The following is a 19999-nucleotide window of genomic DNA, read 5'->3' as shown; positions in this document are numbered from 1 at the left end:
GTGGAAGGAAATAGATGGATGGATGATGGAGGATTTCATCTAGAGGGTGAATGTTTCCTCATCATTAGCAGGAACTCCAGCACTGCTGGTCCCAACTGGTCTGATATGAGAACTCGAACAAAAACTGATTCATTGAGAGGCAGTGCTGTTCTGCCAGTGCCCTATAGTGGAAGCAATACCCTGATGTTACAGGTCTAGCACTCCCAATCACTTAAAAGTGGTATAACTTTCATATATTAGCATTCACACAATTAAAAAACAAAATGGTGAAACAAAAGATAAAAGAATGAAACTATACACCCAAAGCGACTCAGAACCAGTCAGAACCAAATAAGGATTACAGAAAAATGTAAAATTTTGGCTTACTAGGAGGAAATTCTACAATGTCGTTCATTTAGTTAGTAAAATTTGGCCTAATCGGGATTCTGCTGGGTCTGACTGTACGTCTGAACGGATGCAGGAATCAAACACATTTTTTTATTTTTTACTTCTTATTGTTATTTCTCAGTTTTTCTTCATGAGTAAAAAGGAGTAAAGAGTTGTGTCTTTCTCTCTGACCTTTAAGATTTAAAAACTTGAAGTTAAATTTTTCAATCCAAAGTTAATTCACATCTTTTTGACCTCCTCTAAACTACGGATTAAAAATATTGCTCACAGACACCTGAGAAGATGCAATTACAGATAAAGGTTTTAATCAGGGGATTCAGGATGTCTGTTACCGTGGCAACGGGTGATTATGTTCCTTGTTTTTCGTGAAGGAACCAAAATGAGTCCCATGGGAGTTTTCCTGCTTTTGCTGCTTAATGAACGTTTATTACTAAAGGCTCTAATGTAATTTGGCCTAATTAAAGTTTCTTCTATCAAAAATAAAAGCTGCTGTTCGACCGTTGGGGTCGGATTGAGCTCTGGCTTGTCGGTAGATCCTGTTCAGACGATGGTCGTTTCTGAGAGACTTTGTCTGGTTTCATCTGTGCTGCTCTGAGCTTCACATGTTTCTATGAGCAGAAGATCTTTGTGGCCTCATGGAGCTGCTGATGTCTGAAAGGCTCAGAGGTCTGTATCCGACTCTCTCCTTCTGTTAGTTTGAGCTACAGTGAAACTGTTGGAAAGGCTCATCAGTTCATCCAATTTTCCAATATCATGCTTTCTCTGATTTCTGAGTAAAAAATGTTTGTTTAGTGTTACCAAAGATTTTAGATAATCTAAATAAGTAGATATGTGTAGATTATTGATCTGAGTTAAACAAAAAATTCCACATTTTGGCCAAAATCCAATGTCGAATAAAAGGGATTTATTCATAAATATAACTGGATACCATCAGCATGCTAGTTTTCCTTACATAGAAAACTTTAATCTGACTGGATGATCTGAATAAATGTCATCTTGAGATAAAAAGTGTTCTAAATGTGCACTTCAGAAGTAAAGTGAATAAAATTTAATTGAATTAAACCGTAATTATGAGTAGAAACTGTTTAAACTTTATTTGCACATTTCCAACACTTTGCTTCAAAGGTTTGTAGTTTTTAGGTTGTTTTTAAAAATGAGGTGGAACAACATCAGAGATTACTGAATTAATTTTGTCTTGAAAATTACAGAAAAGTATTGCAGATGATTTTATGTTGTTGAACTTTAGCTGATCTCAAAAAGGTTAAAACTGTTCCCCTAATAAATAGACATTTTGGTTTTAGGTCTGTTTCTGGTTTGATGAACTTAAGAGTTAGTTAAAACCTTAAAGTCCTCAGTGCTGAACTCATGCTTTATAAACTCAGCTTCCATCTTAAATACGCTGCATTTTCAGACAATAAGGCTTTAGTAAATGTCCTAATCTGGATGTTTCTTTTTCTCAGCAGCTGAACTTTGATTTTTCTCAGATTTTTTTCTAAAGGTTGTGTTTTTTTATTAAAAAAATGTATCTATGAATTAATTTTGTCATTTTATTTCATTTAAAAATATTTCTCTGCATTGTAAGATTTTACTTAATCAACCAATAAAAATAAAAAAAATTGGAAAATAAAATAAAACCCCATATAAAAAGTTAATTTAAACCTGAAGGTTGAGTAAAAAAAAACAAAAATCTGTTCAGGTTTATTTACTTCGTTGAGCAGTGAAGCCTCCTGCCTGGTTAATGTCCAATAATCTTACTTGATTGAACATTTTAACATGGAATTTATTAAACGTCTCGCACAGCTTTTATCCACATTCTGCTGGTTCTGCTGAGTTCTACATGTTGAATCTGTGGGTCCATCTGGTTCTTTGGGGAACGATTCCTGCTCATACCGACACATGTTTATCTTTCCATCTGCTGATTGACAAACAGTAGGGAAGAAAATCTCAGCAGGTTTTCGTATTTACAGTGAAACTCAGCTGAGATAAAAAAAACTGTTTATTTAACTTGGTTTCTGGATCCATCATCATTTTATTTCTTCATTAATTATTCCCTGAAGTTGGGTTCAGGGTCTTCTGGGTCCAGTTTTACTCTGAGGTGTGTGTCAGACTCATAGTGTAGGTTCTCTGATGTTTGAACGGTCCGTACAGAACCTGATCTTAAGGAAACCTTAAGGTGATTGATAGTGTTAGGATTATTTTTCTAATTCATGTATGTGCTTGTTAAACCCTAATAATACCAGCCTTTTATAGGTTAAGGCTCATGTTTTTGAAACAGGTTATCTAATTAGGCCAGTATTTTGAAATGAAATGGAAGCATATGGACAGATTGGATTACGGAGAGCTCTGTCGCTTTGCATTCAGAGTTTACTCGATCATGAGCACTCTATTATTTTGATAAGGCTATAGCCAGAGATGCCTAATTTTACAAACCTGTTTGTGATGAACTGATGTGATGATGAGGCAGGCAGTGTGTATAAAATGCTTCTTTAACTGGTATTTGGCCGACTTTCTGAAGAAGGGAGCGTGGTTGTAAACTCTGTCATCTATAACCGGTCTCATTATAATTTCTGTTAAATATGTTGTCGTGTTTCATAAGCACGCCTACCGACAGGGTGGACCAAGACAGAGGGGGGCCCAAAATTGACACTCTTACCATTAAAAAAATACAGGCAGAAGTTATTTTAGAAAATATTCGTGTGGAAAATATTTCATATTATAGTAACTATATATATATATATATATATATATATATATATATATATATATATATATATATATATATATATATATATATATATATATATATATATATATATATATATATAATGGACAATGGCGTGCTGCCTCTTTTAGAGTTCATTTCGCTGCAGACTAAGAATTTCAGGTTTCCAGAAGTCCAGCACACAAAAAAAAGAGAAAAGGGGAATATGACACCAAAGGCTTGAGGGGTTCTAGGGGCAAATATTAAGAATAAACTGAGGACGAGTCAGGAACAGGTCCAGGAACATGAATTGCAGAAGAATGATGTCCATTCAGAGTCAGTAAGAAGCAATGTGTTTATCATTGTGGATTTAAGGATCCCCTAGCAAGTGTAAGGGGGAAAAACACTTTTACTTTAAAAGAGATACTTCAGCTTTGTGGCAAAACCACAGAAAGATGGCAGAGGTTCAGGTGCAGTGTGAAAGACAGTATTGCAGGGGAGCCAGGGGAGGGATGGTAGGAGTCAGCGTGTGTTTGAGGAGGAGACATAGAGAGCCATCCCCACTGCTAACCGAGAGATGGAGGGTCTTCCTGCCCAACTGGACAGTCTGAGCATAGTGGCTCAGAAACAGATTATGCCGTTAATTTCATTGATCCTGCGCTGTGGCCAACAAAAATGACTGATTCTGATTGTGTGAATGATGTATGTTTAATGGCAAACGAGAAGTCTTTCACAGAGATGGCAAATTATCTGCCAGCAGATTCATAGTGTGTCTAACCTCTTCTACCTCCCACAATGGAGGGGGAAAGTTGTTAGGAACTGGCTGATATACAACAGGTCAAAAATAGCCATATTTTGCTCACCATGCCTGCTGTTCTTCTATCAAGTAGAGAAAAGATCAACTAGTGCATTAAACTCAATAGTTGGGATGAAAATATCCAACATAAAATACAGAAAGCTTAATGAAAGATTTCCAAGGCATTAAAGAAACTTTGCACACAAAACATTGTTATTGGAAATGGAAAAACCTGCTAGGTATTTTCCTATCTCTACCGGTGAGTGGCTGAATGTGAGCAGGCCTTCAGTAAAATTAAGATGAATAAAAATCTACCTGGGCTCAAGGATGACCCAGGTAAGGTTCAATGGTCTGACAATGCTGTCTATAGAGCATCAGCTTGCTAAGAAAGTAGGCTTTAAAGAATGCATAAATGACATTTCCACTAAAACAACTGGCCTGTTCATAAGCATTTTATACTATTTTATCGAATATGTAAACATAGTTTTTTGTTCTGACTCTCTTTTTCTAGATGGAAATCAGCCTCTTCTGAGCCTCAGATCCCTGAATGACAGCAGAGAGGGTGAAGATGTTACATTCTTCATCATCCACGGCCTGGCTGACCTCGCTGGACACAGGATGATCTTTTTCAGCATCCTGCTGCTGGTCTACGTCATCATCCTGGGAGGAAACAGCCTCATCATCTTTGTGGTAAAATGGATGATTTTCTCAGGATCTGGTTCTCGTTCTGATGAACCCATCATGTGTTTTCTGTCTCTTCTCTGTCTCCTGATACAGACCGTTACTGACCCAAAGCTCCGCTCCCCGATGTATTTCTTCCTCTACAACCTGTCGTTTGTGGACATGCTGTTCACCTCCAGCATCATCCCCAACATGCTGGCAGGCTTCCTGATGGACCAGTTGACCATCTCTTTTAATGGCTGCTTCCTGCAGATGTTCTTCTTCATCAACCTGTCAGTGACTGGCCGTGCTATCCTGACCGTCATGGCCTACGATCGGTACTTGGCCATCTGCAACCCTCTTCGCTACACAGCTATTATGACCCGGCCTGTCCAGGTGCTTCTGGTGGTAGGGGCCTGGGGATTCGGAGCTCTCTGCCCTCTGCCGGCCACCACCATGGCCCTGCAGCAGCGCTACTGCGGCCCAAATGTGATCCGACATGGCTGGTGTGACCCGTCCTCTTTAAGGCGTCTTGTGTGTGCCGACTCATCCGTGGATAACATTGTGTCTTTGGCCTTCGCTCTGGTGGCCTTGCTGTCCACAGGGATCCTCATCCTGACCTCCTACATCCTGATTTTTGTGACCATGTCCAGCATGGCGGTCACTCAGAGGCTGAAGGCTTTGGCGACATGTACCGCCCACCTGACCGTGGTTTCCTTCTCCTACAGCGCTGCCTCCTTTATCTACATTTCTTACCGAGTGCGAGACGTTTCACCAGAGGTAAGGATTTTACTGAAATCCTGCTTGGTAGATTGCAGTTCTACAGGCATTGGTTCCGTCCGGTTTCCTGCTGAAATCCAGAACCATGAATGTTAGGTTAATGGTTATAATAGATCATTTAAAGGGGAACACCTTTTTATTTTACCTTGGGCCCTTGATTACCCATCACCCATATGAGTTTTGTGTCATTTGGAGCTGTTCTGAAGTTATTTCGTTCAGTTATATCCAAGTAACGTCTGCTGATGGGCAACGACTTAAAGGCACAAACTGAACTGTTCATAATTTATTCTTTATGGTACGCCAGCATTCATAACATGTAGGTGAATTACTGTCCCCCAGACATCCGCGGTTATATATTTTTTATATTTAAATTTTTAAAAACAAAGCGGAGTGTGTATGACGTCAATCTCTGATCAGGTCGAGGAGACAAAGCGTCTCAGTCTGGTCCTTCCTTCTGCATTAAGGTTTCAGAGAAATCTTCATGGTTATGGTGCGTCATCACTAACCCTAAAGAAACACGTTCCTCTCTGACTGGAGCTTCTGTTTTCCCTCCAGGTACGCATCATTGTATCTGTGTTGTACTCCGCCTTGACGCCGTTCCTCAATCCCATCGTCTACAGCTTAAGGAACAAGGACCTGCAGGACGCCATCAGAAGGATCAGGTTAAGGTTCCACCTTGTGGTTCTGTCAGCACCAAGGGGCATCCAAATTGGGATCTGACCAATGCCAGGATGACATCATGTGATTTCAGAGAAGTCGCTTTGGGATACATTGGGGTGCAAAGACAACCATAAGCCCAGGATGTAGATAAACAAGGACCTGGGTTATGGAGGTCAGAGTCTGAAAACCAAGCCAGAACCTGTTCTTTGTTTCTTTGGATATTCATACTTTAATATTTTCTGCTTGGTTGTTTGAACTGATTTATGTTTGGTCAGTTTTCCTCAAAGAAGAAACTTCAACAATCAAAAAAATGTGTCCTCCTCCTTCCCTGTTGCAGACCTGGTTTAAAGAGCTCAGCTCTTTATTCAGTGTTTCTATAAAATTAAACTCTACATCACTGTGATGGAACCACTACCTGGTCTGGTGGTCGGTCCAGGTGCTCTCTCTCTCAGGCAACTGGATGATATGTTTCTACATTTTGTTCGATGCAATATTACTTTAATTACAATATAATGAAAGTCTCAGAAAGACTGTTATTAAAGCCCTCCTGCAGATGTCTGGAAAAACATGTGACAGTTATTTTTACAATGTTCATCAAACTCCTAACTAGAAGAAATAATTTCTCAAATTGATTAAAACTGCATAAAACTTTAACCTCAGTCAGTGACAGGAGTCTATACATCAGTCATGGACTCTGATGTATAGTGAAACATCAGACATGTCATATCATTGTTATTGACTGAAACATATCGCCATATTTCAATATCAAATCATCATTTAATATTTCTATTTTTTTAAATAAAAAGTAAAAGAGAAATTTGCTGGTGATGCTACTCGATGCTCATTAAAATTCCAACATTTTTAAGAGAAGCTGTCTGCAGCCATCCGGTGGTCAGAGGTAGAACCAACATTTGCTCAATTGCAACCAGTTATTCACAGGTGCTGCATTTAGCTAACTGAATTTCCAGTTTATTTAGTGCATTAACATAAACATTGTTGTAATTGCCTATGGTTTTATACATTTGATCCTTATTTCTGACCACATTAATGGAATATTGAGAATTTCAATTATGTGTGAATCACCAAAAGCTAAACCAGGAAGCAGATGTACCCACAGATGGTGTCTTCTAGTTCATGATAGTAAAACAAGCTTTTACAGTAAGTTTAGTTAAATAAAAGATTTATTTTAAATTAGTACATTTTCTGTAACAGATGTTTCTGCTCTGTAAAAACTTCCACTCTAATAAATAATCATTACAGTTGAATCCTAATTTTTCCTGACATTCTCTTTGCCTCCTTACAGCCTGGATCATAATAGTTATGTGTGAATACAGAAAAATCTGTTTTTGGATCCATAAACCTCCAGGTTAAAGTTCCCAAACATGCTTGAGGACCTTAATGTTTAAGTGGATGTTCCTCCTAGTGTTCCAGGTGGGAACATCAAGAGAGAAGGTCCTGTTTGTGGAACATTGAGAACTTATTTTCATGGGGATCTTTTTGATTTGATCACTTCGTATCTGCCACCGTGTTCTTGTTGAACATGATGAAGATCTTCTGGCGCACAGCTTTGATTTGCAGTCCATAGATAATGGTGTTCATGGCTGGAGGGACCACATGGAACATGATGGCAGCTAACTTCCTTTGGTCCTCTAAGTCAGGAAAGCGATGAAGGAGAATGATGATGCCTCCTGAAACAAACATGATGATGTAGAGGATGAGGTGGGTGGCGCAGGTCTGCAGGGCCCGGCTGTTTTTCATCCCTCTCTTGTTGATGAGGCACACCATGGCGATCCTCAGATAGGTGAGCGCGATGCTACCCAGAGAGGAGCCCAGCAGAACCACGGTGTAGGCAAGGCCGTAGATGTTGTTGATCAGGACGCTCTCACAGGACAGCTTGAACAGCGAGGCGTTGTCACAGAACGGGTTGAAAATGACCCCCCTGCAACGGGACAGGCGGACGCTGAGCCCCACCAGGACCAACACCAACGACAAAGCCACCGTCCACGCCCCCACCGACAGCTTCACAACCATCCGGTTGGTCATTACAGTGGGGTAGCGTAGCGGGTTGCAAATGGCCACATAGCGGTCGAAGGCCATGATCATGAGAACGGTGTGAGAGGCGCTTGCATGAACATGGGCGCAGAAGGCCTGCAGGGCGCAGCTGCTGTAGTGGATGAGTCTGTGCGAGGTTGGAGTGAAGATGTCACTCAGCAGGCGAGGGATGATGGCCGTGGCCCCGACCGCGTCATTGGTGCCCATGTTACAGAATAGCAGGAACATGGGTTGATGCAGGCTCCTCTCTTGGGTGATCATAGCTATCAGGCCGATGTTTGACAGCATCACAAAGATGTAGATGACGAGGAGGAGGATGAAGGCTGGGACAGAGGACTGAGGAGTGACCTTCAAACCCTCCAGGAGCAAGATGTCTGGACCAGGAGTCTTGTTTTCCATAAAGCATGAAGTTTGGCGATGCCTAAAGAACAAAAACAGAATTTAATGTCAACATCATCTTTATGTTTTTTAGCTTAAACAAAACGGACACATATGAAGGAAAGGAGCACAACCATGAATCCTGTGATCTTCTCCACACCGTTTGCTCTCTGCTTTGCTATCTGAAGAAATTAGAAAATAGAAAACTGCAAGAAACACGGTTTGGTAGTCTAACCAGAAAGGTTAGACTGACACCGATTATTCATCAAGGGTCAGGGCTGCAGGGCGTGAAGCACTGCCTGCCTTAACACGAGAGAAATCCAGAGATTGAATATGGCTTTTTTTTTTTTACTAATGTAACATAACATTAGCTCCCCTTACAACTAGAATGCTATAATCTGACCTCCTATCAATCACTATACTAACATTATCCCCCCTTATTAGAAACGTGCCAACATTAGAACCCTTTATTATCACCATTCTAACTTTAGTCCCTCTTGCTATCTCCAGTCATGTGTCTGTTGCACCAAATAGGGACTCCCCTGCAGACAGTAAATGTTGCTGCGTTGCACAGACTGCAAAATGATGGTAAAGGTACATCTATCTCAACAGTTTGGTCAGTTTAGGCAACTGGACCTGCTCGACGAGAAGGACAAGAAAGCCAAGATGTCTCAGCACAAGAAAGGCAAGGAAAACTTCACGTCCAGTTGCCCAAACTGAACTTTTCAAGCTTGACCATGACCTGGATGACAAAGAATCTTCACACATATCCACAGGAACATGCATGCATACAAGTTCAATTCTCCGGTGTACCTTTACAAGAAAAAAAGGTTATTAAAAATGTCAGCATGAGCTCTATTTAAATATTTTTCCTAATGAAAATGATTAGAAATGAATTTCCAAGCAATTTCAGAAGGGGAGGAAGAATGGGTAGCATGATAGAAGACAGAGAGCAATATTTTAACATAGTACTGTTAAAGTTCTATTAACCCCAAATGTCATCAGGACACAAACATTAATCTTTGCTTTATGAAGGAAATCAGTCCTAGCAAAGCAGTGAGAACAGATGTAATGATAACAAACAGGAACATTTGCTCTAAAAACTGTTTTTTAGAAATGAAAATGTCATGAGAGCTACACAAATTAAAATTTTGCTTTTTTTATACACTCTGTGTATAAAACATTAAAATTAATGCCTAAGTCTAAATCTAGGTCTTTCCTCTAATGCTCAACAAAAACGAAACAGTTAAACAAAGATATCATATTTTAATCAAGTCAGAGTCATTACTGGAGAGGAAGAACCAGATGAGGTTGGTGAGAAATCAGCTGATGTGTTGGTTCTGATGCCAGATGAAGATGCAGCACAGCTTCTGCTTAATCTGGATTTAGATGATGAAAGAAAACGAGAGTTATGACGATAAAAACCTGCTTTGTTCTGTTGAAATCTCCAAACGCATTCCTGTATGGTTCTATACAACAACTAAAACTATCAGGCTGAGAACCAGCTGTACATGAAAACAAAGGGTAAGTCTGAAGAAAGATTGTTCAGGGCTAACATCCTTCCTATGCTGCTTCAGTTAGAGCAGATCTGGCTCCACAAAGCAGAACACATTAGGAAGGTCCAACTAAACACACATTAGTGATGACACGCTGTCAGATTGTGAGCTGTAGGGAGAACAGCGCCGTGTTTATTCTGTGGTACTCACGTGTGGACAGGAACCTCCTCCACTGACTCCACAGCTCGGTCTGCAGGTTTTATACCATGCCTGACGACATCCTGGTTCTCCAGAGATGGATAACCACTGAATCCAAGTCTGATAGATTACTGATAGATTAAGACACAGGGAGGTTTACAAGTAAAAACATTTCCTATTGCAGCAAAAACACATATTATCCCACGGTCAGTTACAGCTGATGGTAAACTGGCTGCATAAAGATCTGTTTAAGAGAACATTAAATCACAGTAAAGACCAAAAATCCAATAAGTCTTATATATAAATATGTCATTTTTATTTAATTCATGAATCAAAAAAGAACTTTCTTGATTTTCCCCTTAGATTACCTTTTGAATCAAATGATTCTTAAATAATAGATTTATTAAAAGGCCTTTTTATTTTTATCAACATGTTCTTATTGTCATCAATTTATTATAATTTGATATATTGTTACACAAAAAATAAGTGTTCGTAACTTTGATTCTTTCAGCAGAGGTTCATCGTTTCACTGGCAGCTTACTGTCATCTGTCAGTCCGTGTGTCATGTGACCAAACCTGGTACCTGAGTGAAGTTGGCCTTCTTCAAATAAAACTAAAAGGGCTACCTGTCTTATCCTGCTGGGTCAGATGCTCACGTCTGAAAAAGTAGGGAGGCATTCAAGGTAGCAGAATAAAGCATTAGCCTCACTGCATGCTATTAGCCAAGCCTTGTAGCTAAACCCGGTCCTGGAAATGCAGATTAATTTTGATGTTCGACCGATCAGATCCATACGGTTTCACCTCGAGCTTCTATTGGTAAGTTTGCTTCCCTGCTGTGACTCAGTATGTCAGTCACCCACACAGCTACTGCGACGACAGTTCTTGTCACTTCAGGGCATAGCTTTGGTGCCCGCAGAGCCCTCCTATACTTCGCTATTGCAGAGGAGCTACTGCTCATGTACAACTTTTAACAAGAGTCAAACACTTCAAATTAGTCTGTTTATAAAGCGTCACAACATTGACATTCTTGTAATCACAAGGTACTTCAATTTAACCAGATCATACAGTCAAATTGATTTGAAATTTTCTATCTAAGGAAAAACAGTTGATTGCATCGACTCATTAACTCGAAAAACAATCCCTCACACCAAGCATGCTTGTAGCGAAAGTAGGGAGGAACAACTCCTTTTTACCAGGAAGAAACCTCCAACAAAATCAGGCTCAGTGTGAGCAGCCATAAGCTGACTGGGGATCAAGGACACAGAAGCAGACATACAGAAAGAAGCAGAGATACAAAAGGCAACTGTAAACCACCTCGAAAGACAGCCCTGCGCAGGAAACATAGAGCAGGCAGAGGAGCTCCGAGCTAGCTCCCATGTCAGAGGATGAAAGAGAGCACATCCAGCCAGTCACAGTAAGAGAAACAGGACTACACTGAAAAACAGGCCGAGCTATCTATAAAGAAAGGTGTTGGCAGCAGCACAGCTGATATTTCTCTCCAGGATGATAACAGACCAAGTTATGCTACTTTGAGAAAAAGCTGAGAGAGCACAACATTAGAGATTGAACTAAAACATTCTGTAGAATGGGAGAATGTAGACAGAATAATTCCAAATGATGAAAAAGGGTCCCTATGTCCTTTAGCAGTCTAAGCCTATAGCAGCATAACTATAGAGATAGCTCAGGATAACCTGAGCCACTCTAACTATAAGCTTTATCAAAAAGGAAAGTTTTAAGTCTAGCCTTAAAAGTAGACAGGGTGTCTGCCTCACGGACTAAAACTGGTAGTTGGTTCCACAGGTGAGGAGCCTGATAACTAAAAATTCTGCCTCCCATTCTATTTTTAGAAATTCTAGGAACCACTAGTAAACCTGCAGATTGAGAGCGAAGTGCTCTGTTAGGAACATAAGGAACAATCAGATCTCTGATATAGGATTGTGCTTGGTCCATTAAAGCTTTATAAGTGAGAAGGAGGATTTTAAATTATATTCTGGATTTAACAGGAAGCCAATGAAAAGATGCTAGGATAGGAGAGATATGATCTCTTTTTAATTTTAATCAGAACTCTGGTTGCAGCATTTTGGATCTGCAACCAGAGTTCAGCTGAAGGCTTTTAAAGGAATACTATGCAAAATTTTTCAGTTAATTAATGTGTTCCATAACATTTTGGATGATTAAATGAGTCATTTCAGGTCGAAAAAAGGTTTTCTCGGCCGCCCTGGTGGTCTGTAGGGGAAATACCTTACTTGCAATTGCATGGGGGGCCAATGGAGCGAGACCAGAACAGCGGCAATGAGCTGTTTTTCTAGTACCCATTAGAAGACATGCAGCAGCAAGCTGTCAAATGACAGAGCAGAGACTGATTCACTCCAACAAAAAATCCACTAATCCAGGCAGGGAGGAAAAAAGTGCCTTAATCATTGTTTCAAAGAGTTGTCTTTTTTTCCAGCTGTGTGATAAAACCACATTTAACAATTGTTCCACTCTGAATGTTGCATTTAAAATCACGTTCCAACCTAAAACCAAAGTCAAAGATAGATGTTTTAACAATCTTGTAATAGGTTCTAAATTAACTGCACCAGGTCACAGGAGCCACTTGGTCCGAACACTTTTACCTTTGTTTTCTTATGGTGGAAAATCAAAAAGCTCAGGGCTAGCCAAGATTTCATGTCTTTTAAATAGTCCAGAAGGGCTATTTTAGAGGCAGAGAGATGTGTTGATCATCAGCATATAAATGGAAAGGAAGTTCATATTTCTCTAAATGGAGCCTAATGGCAGTAAATATGATAAAAAGAGCAGTAAGGCTAAAGGCTGATTTATACTCAGAAACCAGGTCGACTGCGTGTGTGTCGCAGTGAATGCAAATGTAGCCCCGCTCCTTCCGCAGACACTCTGGTGCACCTCTCCAAAATTGTAGGTGTAGTGCTGCGCCGATAACTGCATGCAGGAGGTCAGATGATTACAATCAATAGTTGCTTTGTATGACTCCAGATGTTCTGTGGATGTTTATGTTTCTAAACTTCATAGTTTTGGTAAAGAATTGTAGCTATGATCACTAACCCCTCTGCCCTTGACTTTAAACCTGTTTACCAGCTTCCCCCTCTGACCTATAGTTGAGTCTTCTAGGTCCCCTCATGTCTGATGCTCTCATCTTGGTGACCATTATTTATGGACTTTAGGGAGTTGGACCTTCTGAACTTTCCAGGTTGATTAGCAGCAATGGCTGATCCAGAGTTTCTCCTGTTGTCTTTCCATCTTGGCATTGATTAAAACTCACCCGATGCTGCTGAACTCCATCTTTTTCAAACAATCCTTTGCTGAAGGGAGCTTTTCTTCAGTCCTTTAGAAACATATATGGACTCAGTTTGACCCTGATCACTACTGGTTGGTTTAGTGTTTAATAATCAGCAACTTTAGGAAAAGTGAAACATTGTTGAGTATATGTGGCGGTTTTGAGTTGGAGAATTTGAAAGTTCTGAATCATTAGAAAATTGATAAAAGAATGCTGATTTTCTTCTAAGCAGGATGTCAAATTCCATTAAAAAGAGAAAAGCAACCTTAGAAAGCATCGATATGATTAAGCTGAGGAATTTTTCTCATAATTAATGTTAATTTCTGCCAAAGAACAGCTTGTTTGTTCTCATCACTATAAATCACCAAAAACTGAGAAATAATTCGTGCATCCAGAGAAGCAAAGGAATTCATATGACCATAAATGGATTTTAGTGGGCTCTGGTAATAAGAAGAAAAAAACATGGAGCATAGAGGTTTAAGTATCTAAATCATTCTTTAGCGCCAGATCCAACATCTAGTTCTGATCTCTGCACGATCTGCCTCCTTTATGATGTTAAGCATCCATCTCTAATTTTTTTTTTTGTGTGTGCTTTTGGCCCTGTTTGGATCCGTCTCAATCTACTGACCCTACCTATAACCAAGAACAACATGTTTTACCTGGAAACTATTGGTGTAACGAGATCTTGCAATATTAAAATGTCATATCATTTGTTTTACCTGCTATCTCACAAGCATTAGTCATTCAATCGTGCTCATATCATTACATTTAGGTAGAAGGTAATGCATAGAGAAGAAAGTACCTAAGGTCTGAGAAAGTTCTAGATTCAGGAAAAAATGTTTTCAGTTTGTAATAAACTACTAAAAATGTGCAAACACATTTTTGTGGCATAAAGTTGATAAATAAAATTATCTTTATACTCTTATCAAAATCCCATTTTGTCTCATTCTTCTGAACTTCCTTTTGTTTCTCGTATCATTTTATCTATTATTACGCTCCCACTGTAAACAGTTTAAAGTCAAGTTTTCATCTTATCTTTGACATGTTAACTTCATCATGTTATTAAAGCCTCCTGACCATACTGAAGACAACTTATTTTACAGGAATAAATTCACTGCAGCTGTAATCCTGTTTTATTTCTATCAAACTTTTATTTTGAGCATCGTTTAAAAATTGAAACAAAATAAATTTGAACAAAATGTATTTAGTAACCAATCCGAAACAGCAAAGCTCCATTTAACACGGTTCTAGTCCTTCGAATGCTGATTCTAGGTCCTGAGTCCTTGCTGTCTGAGTCAGAGGTTAGTCCCTCTGGCACAGGGTCATAACTGAAACTGAACCTTCCACTAACAGACCTCAGTAAGCTGGAGGAGCTGTGGATCCAGACCCGATTACAGGAACTATTAGAGTCAAAGGGTGAGAAACATGGAGCCATGAGGGACAAATCAGGGCAAGCGGCCTTGACCCGTGCTGGGTTCACTGTAAAACACAGAACCTGAATAAATCCACATAGAAGATGTTTGAAGCCTCACCGTTTTTTTATGATGATGACAAGGAAATTTTCCTGGACTGAGAGAACCTGGAAAAGAATCGTTGAATTTCTTTTGACTGAACCCCATAAATGATGGGATTCAGGCTGCAAGGAACGATATGGAACAGGATGGACGACATCTTTCTCTGGTCTGAGTACTGAGGGAACCGATGCATCGTTATACTAGATATTCCACAGAAAACCATGATAAGATACACAACCAGGTGGGTGCTACAGGTCTTTAAAGCTTTAGTGTTCAGGGTTTTGTTCTTACTGGTCAGACAGACGGCGGTGATCCTGGTGTAGGTCAGCACGATGCTGCCTATGGAGGCCGTGAACAGGACCACCGTGAAGGTCAGGCCGTAGATGTTATTGATCACCACACTCTCACAGGACAGCTTGAACAACGAGGCATTGTCACAGAAGGGGTTTGTGATCAGAGTCCTGCATCGGTTCAGCCGTACTGTTAGACCCAGCAGAACCCCGACCAGAACACAGGCCACCCCCCAGGCAGAGACGGTCAGCTTCAGCACCATTCTGTTGGTCATGATGGCCGAGTAACGCAGAGGGTTACAGATGGCCACGTACCTGTCGAAGGCCATGATCATCAGCACCGTGTGGGACGCAGTGCCAAAGATGTGTGAGAAGAAAGCCTGGACCACACACTCATAGTAGCCAATACGGCGCTCAGACGGAGGCAATAAGATGTCTGACATCAGACGGGGAACCATGTAGCAGTTACCAATAATATCGTTAACTGGAAGGTTACAGAAAAGCAGGTACATGGACTGATGGAGGCTTTTATCAATGCATATCAGGACCACAATCCCCACATTCAAGGTCATTATTAACAGGTAGGAAAACAGGAAGAAGAAAAACACAGGGTACATGGAGGTCTCTGTGACCTTTAACCCCTCCAGCTGGAGGGTGAAGCTGTTGTAGGTGAGATTTTCCATTAACCTAAAGAAAAGACAGCATAGATTATTATATTTTACAATAAATCCCAAATACATGAAAATCAGTTAGAATGAATGACCAACAAGGGCCATTTTACAGGGTTTAAAACTCAGCTTCATTCATTTAACACTAACATTCACTCAGTAAAACTGTTCAACATGCTGGTTACCTGTCGCTCCTCCTGTTCAGATCCTCAGCAGCCAACTGACTGCAGGGAAGCAGCAGCTTCTATCAGTTTTATAGAGAGCTGCTTTCCTTAGTGAGGAGAGTTGATGAGTAACATCCATCCAGTGACCATAGAGACCGTCCCACCCAAAACTACAAGCAAATCCTCGCAACCAGGATCCTACTTCATATACTGATCCGCAAACTTCAAAGAAAATTGGCCACAGCAGAAAGCTACATTTTATTCTGCTTTTCACAGTAAAAATATTCTCACTCTATAAACAGAGCCACGTTTGGAAGAAAAGGCATTCTGTGGATCAATAACAGGGCTGAGCATAAGGCCTGGCATCTACTACTGAATCTTGTTTGGTGTAAATAGAAGAAATAAATAAAAAAAAAATTGAAAATATATTTCTTCAACCAACAGTGTTTGCAGAGCATCAATATAGTATTAAACTGAGTCAAGAGTATCCCTGCTTGCATTAAATCTTTGTTAAGGTCAAACACCTAGAGGGCTGGGATGAAGGAGCCTGAGCTGTGCGGGACAAGAAGTGATGCCTGCCAGAAATAGTGGGGATCTTCTCCACACAGCACCCCTGAAAATACCCCAGTCAGATACTGCGTAGAGAGTAGCTACATGGTTGGAGGAGAGACACACAGCAGCACTCAGTGAATATTAACCGGCAGCTACTTTGATGGTTCAGTTAAAGTTAGGAGACGGGTTGGTTAAAATAATTAGAGATCATATCATTGAAAAATCTGTTTGTTTGACATACAGAGCTTTTTAGCTAAAAATGGCAACAAATTGTAAGTTTATACAAGTTAGCATTATAATGCAAGAAGCTTGAGAAAACATAGTTTGTTCTTCTTTACTAGTTAAAAAAGCTTGGCTTCTCAGAGGACCATGACTCACAGTTAAGGGTTAAAATTAACATGCTATCTTATTGTAGAGATAGAATCAGACTACAGAGTTTCTACATATCTTGACATTTTGTTTCTGGCATCATTATATTAGTATAGTAATAAATATTTTTTAAACAGAGCACAGAAAAAAGTAGGAAGAGCTGCAGAGTTAAAGGTGAAACAGATTTACTGGGATATGCAACATGCAATAAAATATATCTCTAAGTTTACAAGAAAGTTTACAAAAAAAAATATGCTGTGCTATATTTAAAATGAAGCATATCCATGTTTTTCTGGATGGATGGAATTTAAATTGTATTTCTAGGGATGCATGATATATCGATTTTGGCATCGGAATTGGCTGTTATTCATAATTTTTTTATACATTAATGTTTTTGGGCTCTATATATGTAATGCAGTAAAAGGCATCTCTCTAACTATCTATAAATATAAATATCAGTGTATTATAGTTCTCTTGTGTTCTGAACATTTGGAAAGCATTCACTAAATATATGTTTGAGCTCATTTTTGGAAAATACAAAAACCTAATGAAAGTATTTGGGTTGAGTAACTGTAGGTCCATAAGACACCACCCATGTGTCCCCACCAATTTTTATCACAAAGTTAAACCCTTGCCCCTACCGCTAGGCCAGTAGGGCTAGTGCCTGCCAACTGCTCCACAACATTTCATTATCGGATTAAGGGTTGAACCTTAACCAGGTAATTCTAACCAATGAACCTGTTTTGATCAAACCATTCTTAGTATCTGTTCAATTCAATTTATTTATATGTATAGCTTGAATTCAGAACACATTCGGCACTTTACAGACACAATTCAATCAGATCATTCAGTCAGACTGGTTCAAAGTTTTTAACTAATGACCAACAGCTGATTGTATCGAGTCATTTACCTGCAGGACATCATCCTTCTGGATGAACATGTGGCAACTATATTTGCTTTTGTTGCATTTTGTTGTTGACTCTACAGCAATCCCTCACACTATGGATTCATGCAAAAATTCACTTTACCGGAACAATCCTCCAGCAGAACCAGGCTTTGTGAGTGGGATTCTGCATAGGCTGACTGGGGTTCAAGAAGACAGAAGCAGACATATGAAAAAAGTTGACATTTGAAAGGTAACAGTAACAGTTAAGCAGACAAACTTTGTGGCAGTTTTCATGTCAAAGGATGAAAACCAAACATTCAATTAGTCAGAACAAAAGCTGAGCCCATAGCTATGTCTAGGAGAGAAACAGGACTAAACACAAAAAAAACAGGCCAAACTCTATCATCTATAACCAAAGTGTTGATGGCAGCAGCACAGCTGGTATGGTCAAGGATGGAGTCACAAACAGGCAAGAACAGACCAGAAGAAGCTTCTATGGTGGACAAATAAGAACAGAGAATGTAAATGTAGGGGTTGAACTAACAAATACTGCAGAATGAGAAAATCTGATTTTGACAGTTTATTTTATAAAACAACAAGGACAAAACGAGAGGTGATCTGGATCTATGGCGGTGTTTATGGACAATGGTTCTCTATAAGCGACAACAGGGTGAGAACAAGACAGGAAGAAGGAAGTTAATGTAGCTAAAGGTAGACGCATGTCTGCCAGGTAGTAGAGACTGACATTTTTTCGGGAATCCCACGGGTCACGGGATTCCCGTGTGATTCTCGTGGGATGGGAGTCGGTACTAGTAACGATTACGTGATTGGAACGGTACAGGATTAAACATTAACGGGAGCAGACGGGAGCGGGAGCAAACCAATAGTAACTAAAAAAAACTAGGATCGATGCCAAAAAATTTAATAAAATAGAAAGAAAAAAAATCCAGTACTGGCGCCGCTATTTTGTAATTTTTTTCCATGAAGCCTACACTATAATGCGAGTCAAAAAAACTACACGACCCAAAAACCAACAATGCTTCCACTCTGAGTTTTTCACCCACTCTCAAAAACAACAATGGAGCGACCAACAGTTAGTGGCAAACTCGACTTCGAAAATGGGAGTGGTGCAGGAGCAGGAGTCATTCTGAATGGGAGCGGGATGGGAGTATTTTAACCAGGAGTGGGACGGGACAGGATTTAGATTTCTACTCTGGCCCCGGATCTGGACGGGACACAATTTTTTTTTGTGGGAGTGGGACGGGACAGAACTGACCAGGTGTGTATTTCTAATATGTAAAGAAATAGAAACATTATACTTTTTTTATGCCATTATTCATTGAATAACTTATCAGTGGTTATGGTAAATTTTCAGAGGCACTTTACCAGAGATTCTTTGAATGTTCCTGATGCTCCTGTCAAAGCTTTTCTCTGGTTAGCCTATTGTGGCTTCCGAAATCACAGTGAGATAATTAAATTAGAGAGTGAGGTGAGGCGTTCAGGGGACGCTGGACAGGGACCTGCTTTCTATTATGCTGCCTGGTCTCCTCTCAGGGCCTCTGTGCGTTTCAGGCTCCCAGATGAACTGGTAATGACTGAACTGGAGGCAAATGTCCAGGATAGGCCTGAGTTCATTTCTTATGGGTTCCTCTGGTCATCTTAGCTCACGGATGTAACTACTTCTGGGAACTGGGATGACCATGGAAGGAGGATGTGGACCTGTTTAAGATCATCATCCTGGCAGAGAATCAAATGATGACCTGGTTTTGTGTATCGGTCATATTAAGCTGAACTTTCGTATTTTAAAGTGTTCATGATCCAAAAACATCCTGACTAATTTTTTATTCCTTTTTAATTTCTTCAATTGAAAACATTGTGATTCTTCTAATTTTTGATATAAGATAGTGACTGAAACCTTTATCAGAAGTAGGACTTTTTTGTTCTGACAAAATTACAAAGTCTTTCAGATTCATGTGGCTGACTAGTGCTTTGATTTGTCTTTCTACCAAAGTTTTAGTTGAGACTAGTTTAACTATTTTGCATTAATTGTATCTGGCAACAAGTGAATCCCCGCGGAAGCCTGTGTGTTATCTGGTTCCCTGCCCCTGAGGGCTACGTGTTATTAGAAGGGGTTGATAATTAGTCCTCTGGGTTTT

General features: G+C 39.9%; 2 protein-coding genes and 1 pseudogene across 5 annotated transcripts; 1 reads left to right on the top strand and 2 right to left on the bottom strand.

Moving 5' to 3' along the window:
- The first annotated feature begins 921 nt into the window (after nucleotides 1–921).
- Nucleotides 922–6551, top strand: or101-1 (odorant receptor, family B, subfamily 101, member 1). 2 transcript variants are annotated; one of them, XM_038281547.1, is made up of 4 exons: nucleotides 922–1053; nucleotides 4396–4571; nucleotides 4662–5324; nucleotides 5880–6551. In XM_038281547.1, exons 1-4 carry the CDS (start codon nucleotides 1023–1025, stop codon nucleotides 6042–6044), a joined length of 1035 nt encoding a protein of 344 aa, XP_038137475.1. In that variant the 5' UTR covers nucleotides 922–1022; the 3' UTR covers nucleotides 6045–6551. The 2 variants fall into 2 exon arrangements, with proteins under 2 accessions (XP_038137475.1, XP_038137474.1); XM_038281546.1 differs by having other exon boundaries at nucleotides 4396–4574.
- A 596-nt stretch (nucleotides 6552–7147) lies between these two features.
- LOC119781164 (olfactory receptor 13C7-like) lies at nucleotides 7148–10134 on the bottom strand. Of its 3 annotated transcripts, XM_038281548.1 has the most exons (3): nucleotides 10121–10134; nucleotides 9703–9793; nucleotides 7148–8457 (listed from the first exon to the last, which is right to left on the bottom strand). In XM_038281548.1, exon 3 carries the CDS (start codon nucleotides 8433–8435, stop codon nucleotides 7491–7493), a length of 945 nt encoding a protein of 314 aa, XP_038137476.1. In that variant the 5' UTR covers nucleotides 8436–8457; nucleotides 9703–9793; nucleotides 10121–10134; the 3' UTR covers nucleotides 7148–7490. The 3 variants fall into 3 exon arrangements, with proteins under 3 accessions (XP_038137476.1, XP_038137477.1, XP_038137478.1); XM_038281549.1 differs by lacking the exon at nucleotides 9703–9793; XM_038281550.1 differs by lacking the exons at nucleotides 9703–9793; nucleotides 10121–10134 and adding an exon at nucleotides 8549–8632.
- Nucleotides 10135–14530: 4396 nt separating this feature from the next.
- Nucleotides 14531–16088, bottom strand: LOC119781195 (annotated as a pseudogene).
- Between the last annotated feature and the right edge of the window lie 3911 nt (nucleotides 16089–19999).

Source organism: Cyprinodon tularosa, unplaced genomic scaffold (assembly GCF_016077235.1).
Source record: "Cyprinodon tularosa strain WSP-4 unplaced genomic scaffold, ASM1607723v1 ctg172, whole genome shotgun sequence".
NCBI classification, from domain to species: Eukaryota; Metazoa; Chordata; class Actinopteri; order Cyprinodontiformes; family Cyprinodontidae; genus Cyprinodon; species Cyprinodon tularosa.
The sequence above is the reverse complement of the archived record's forward strand: the minus strand, read 5'-3'. Positions and strand labels throughout refer to the sequence as shown.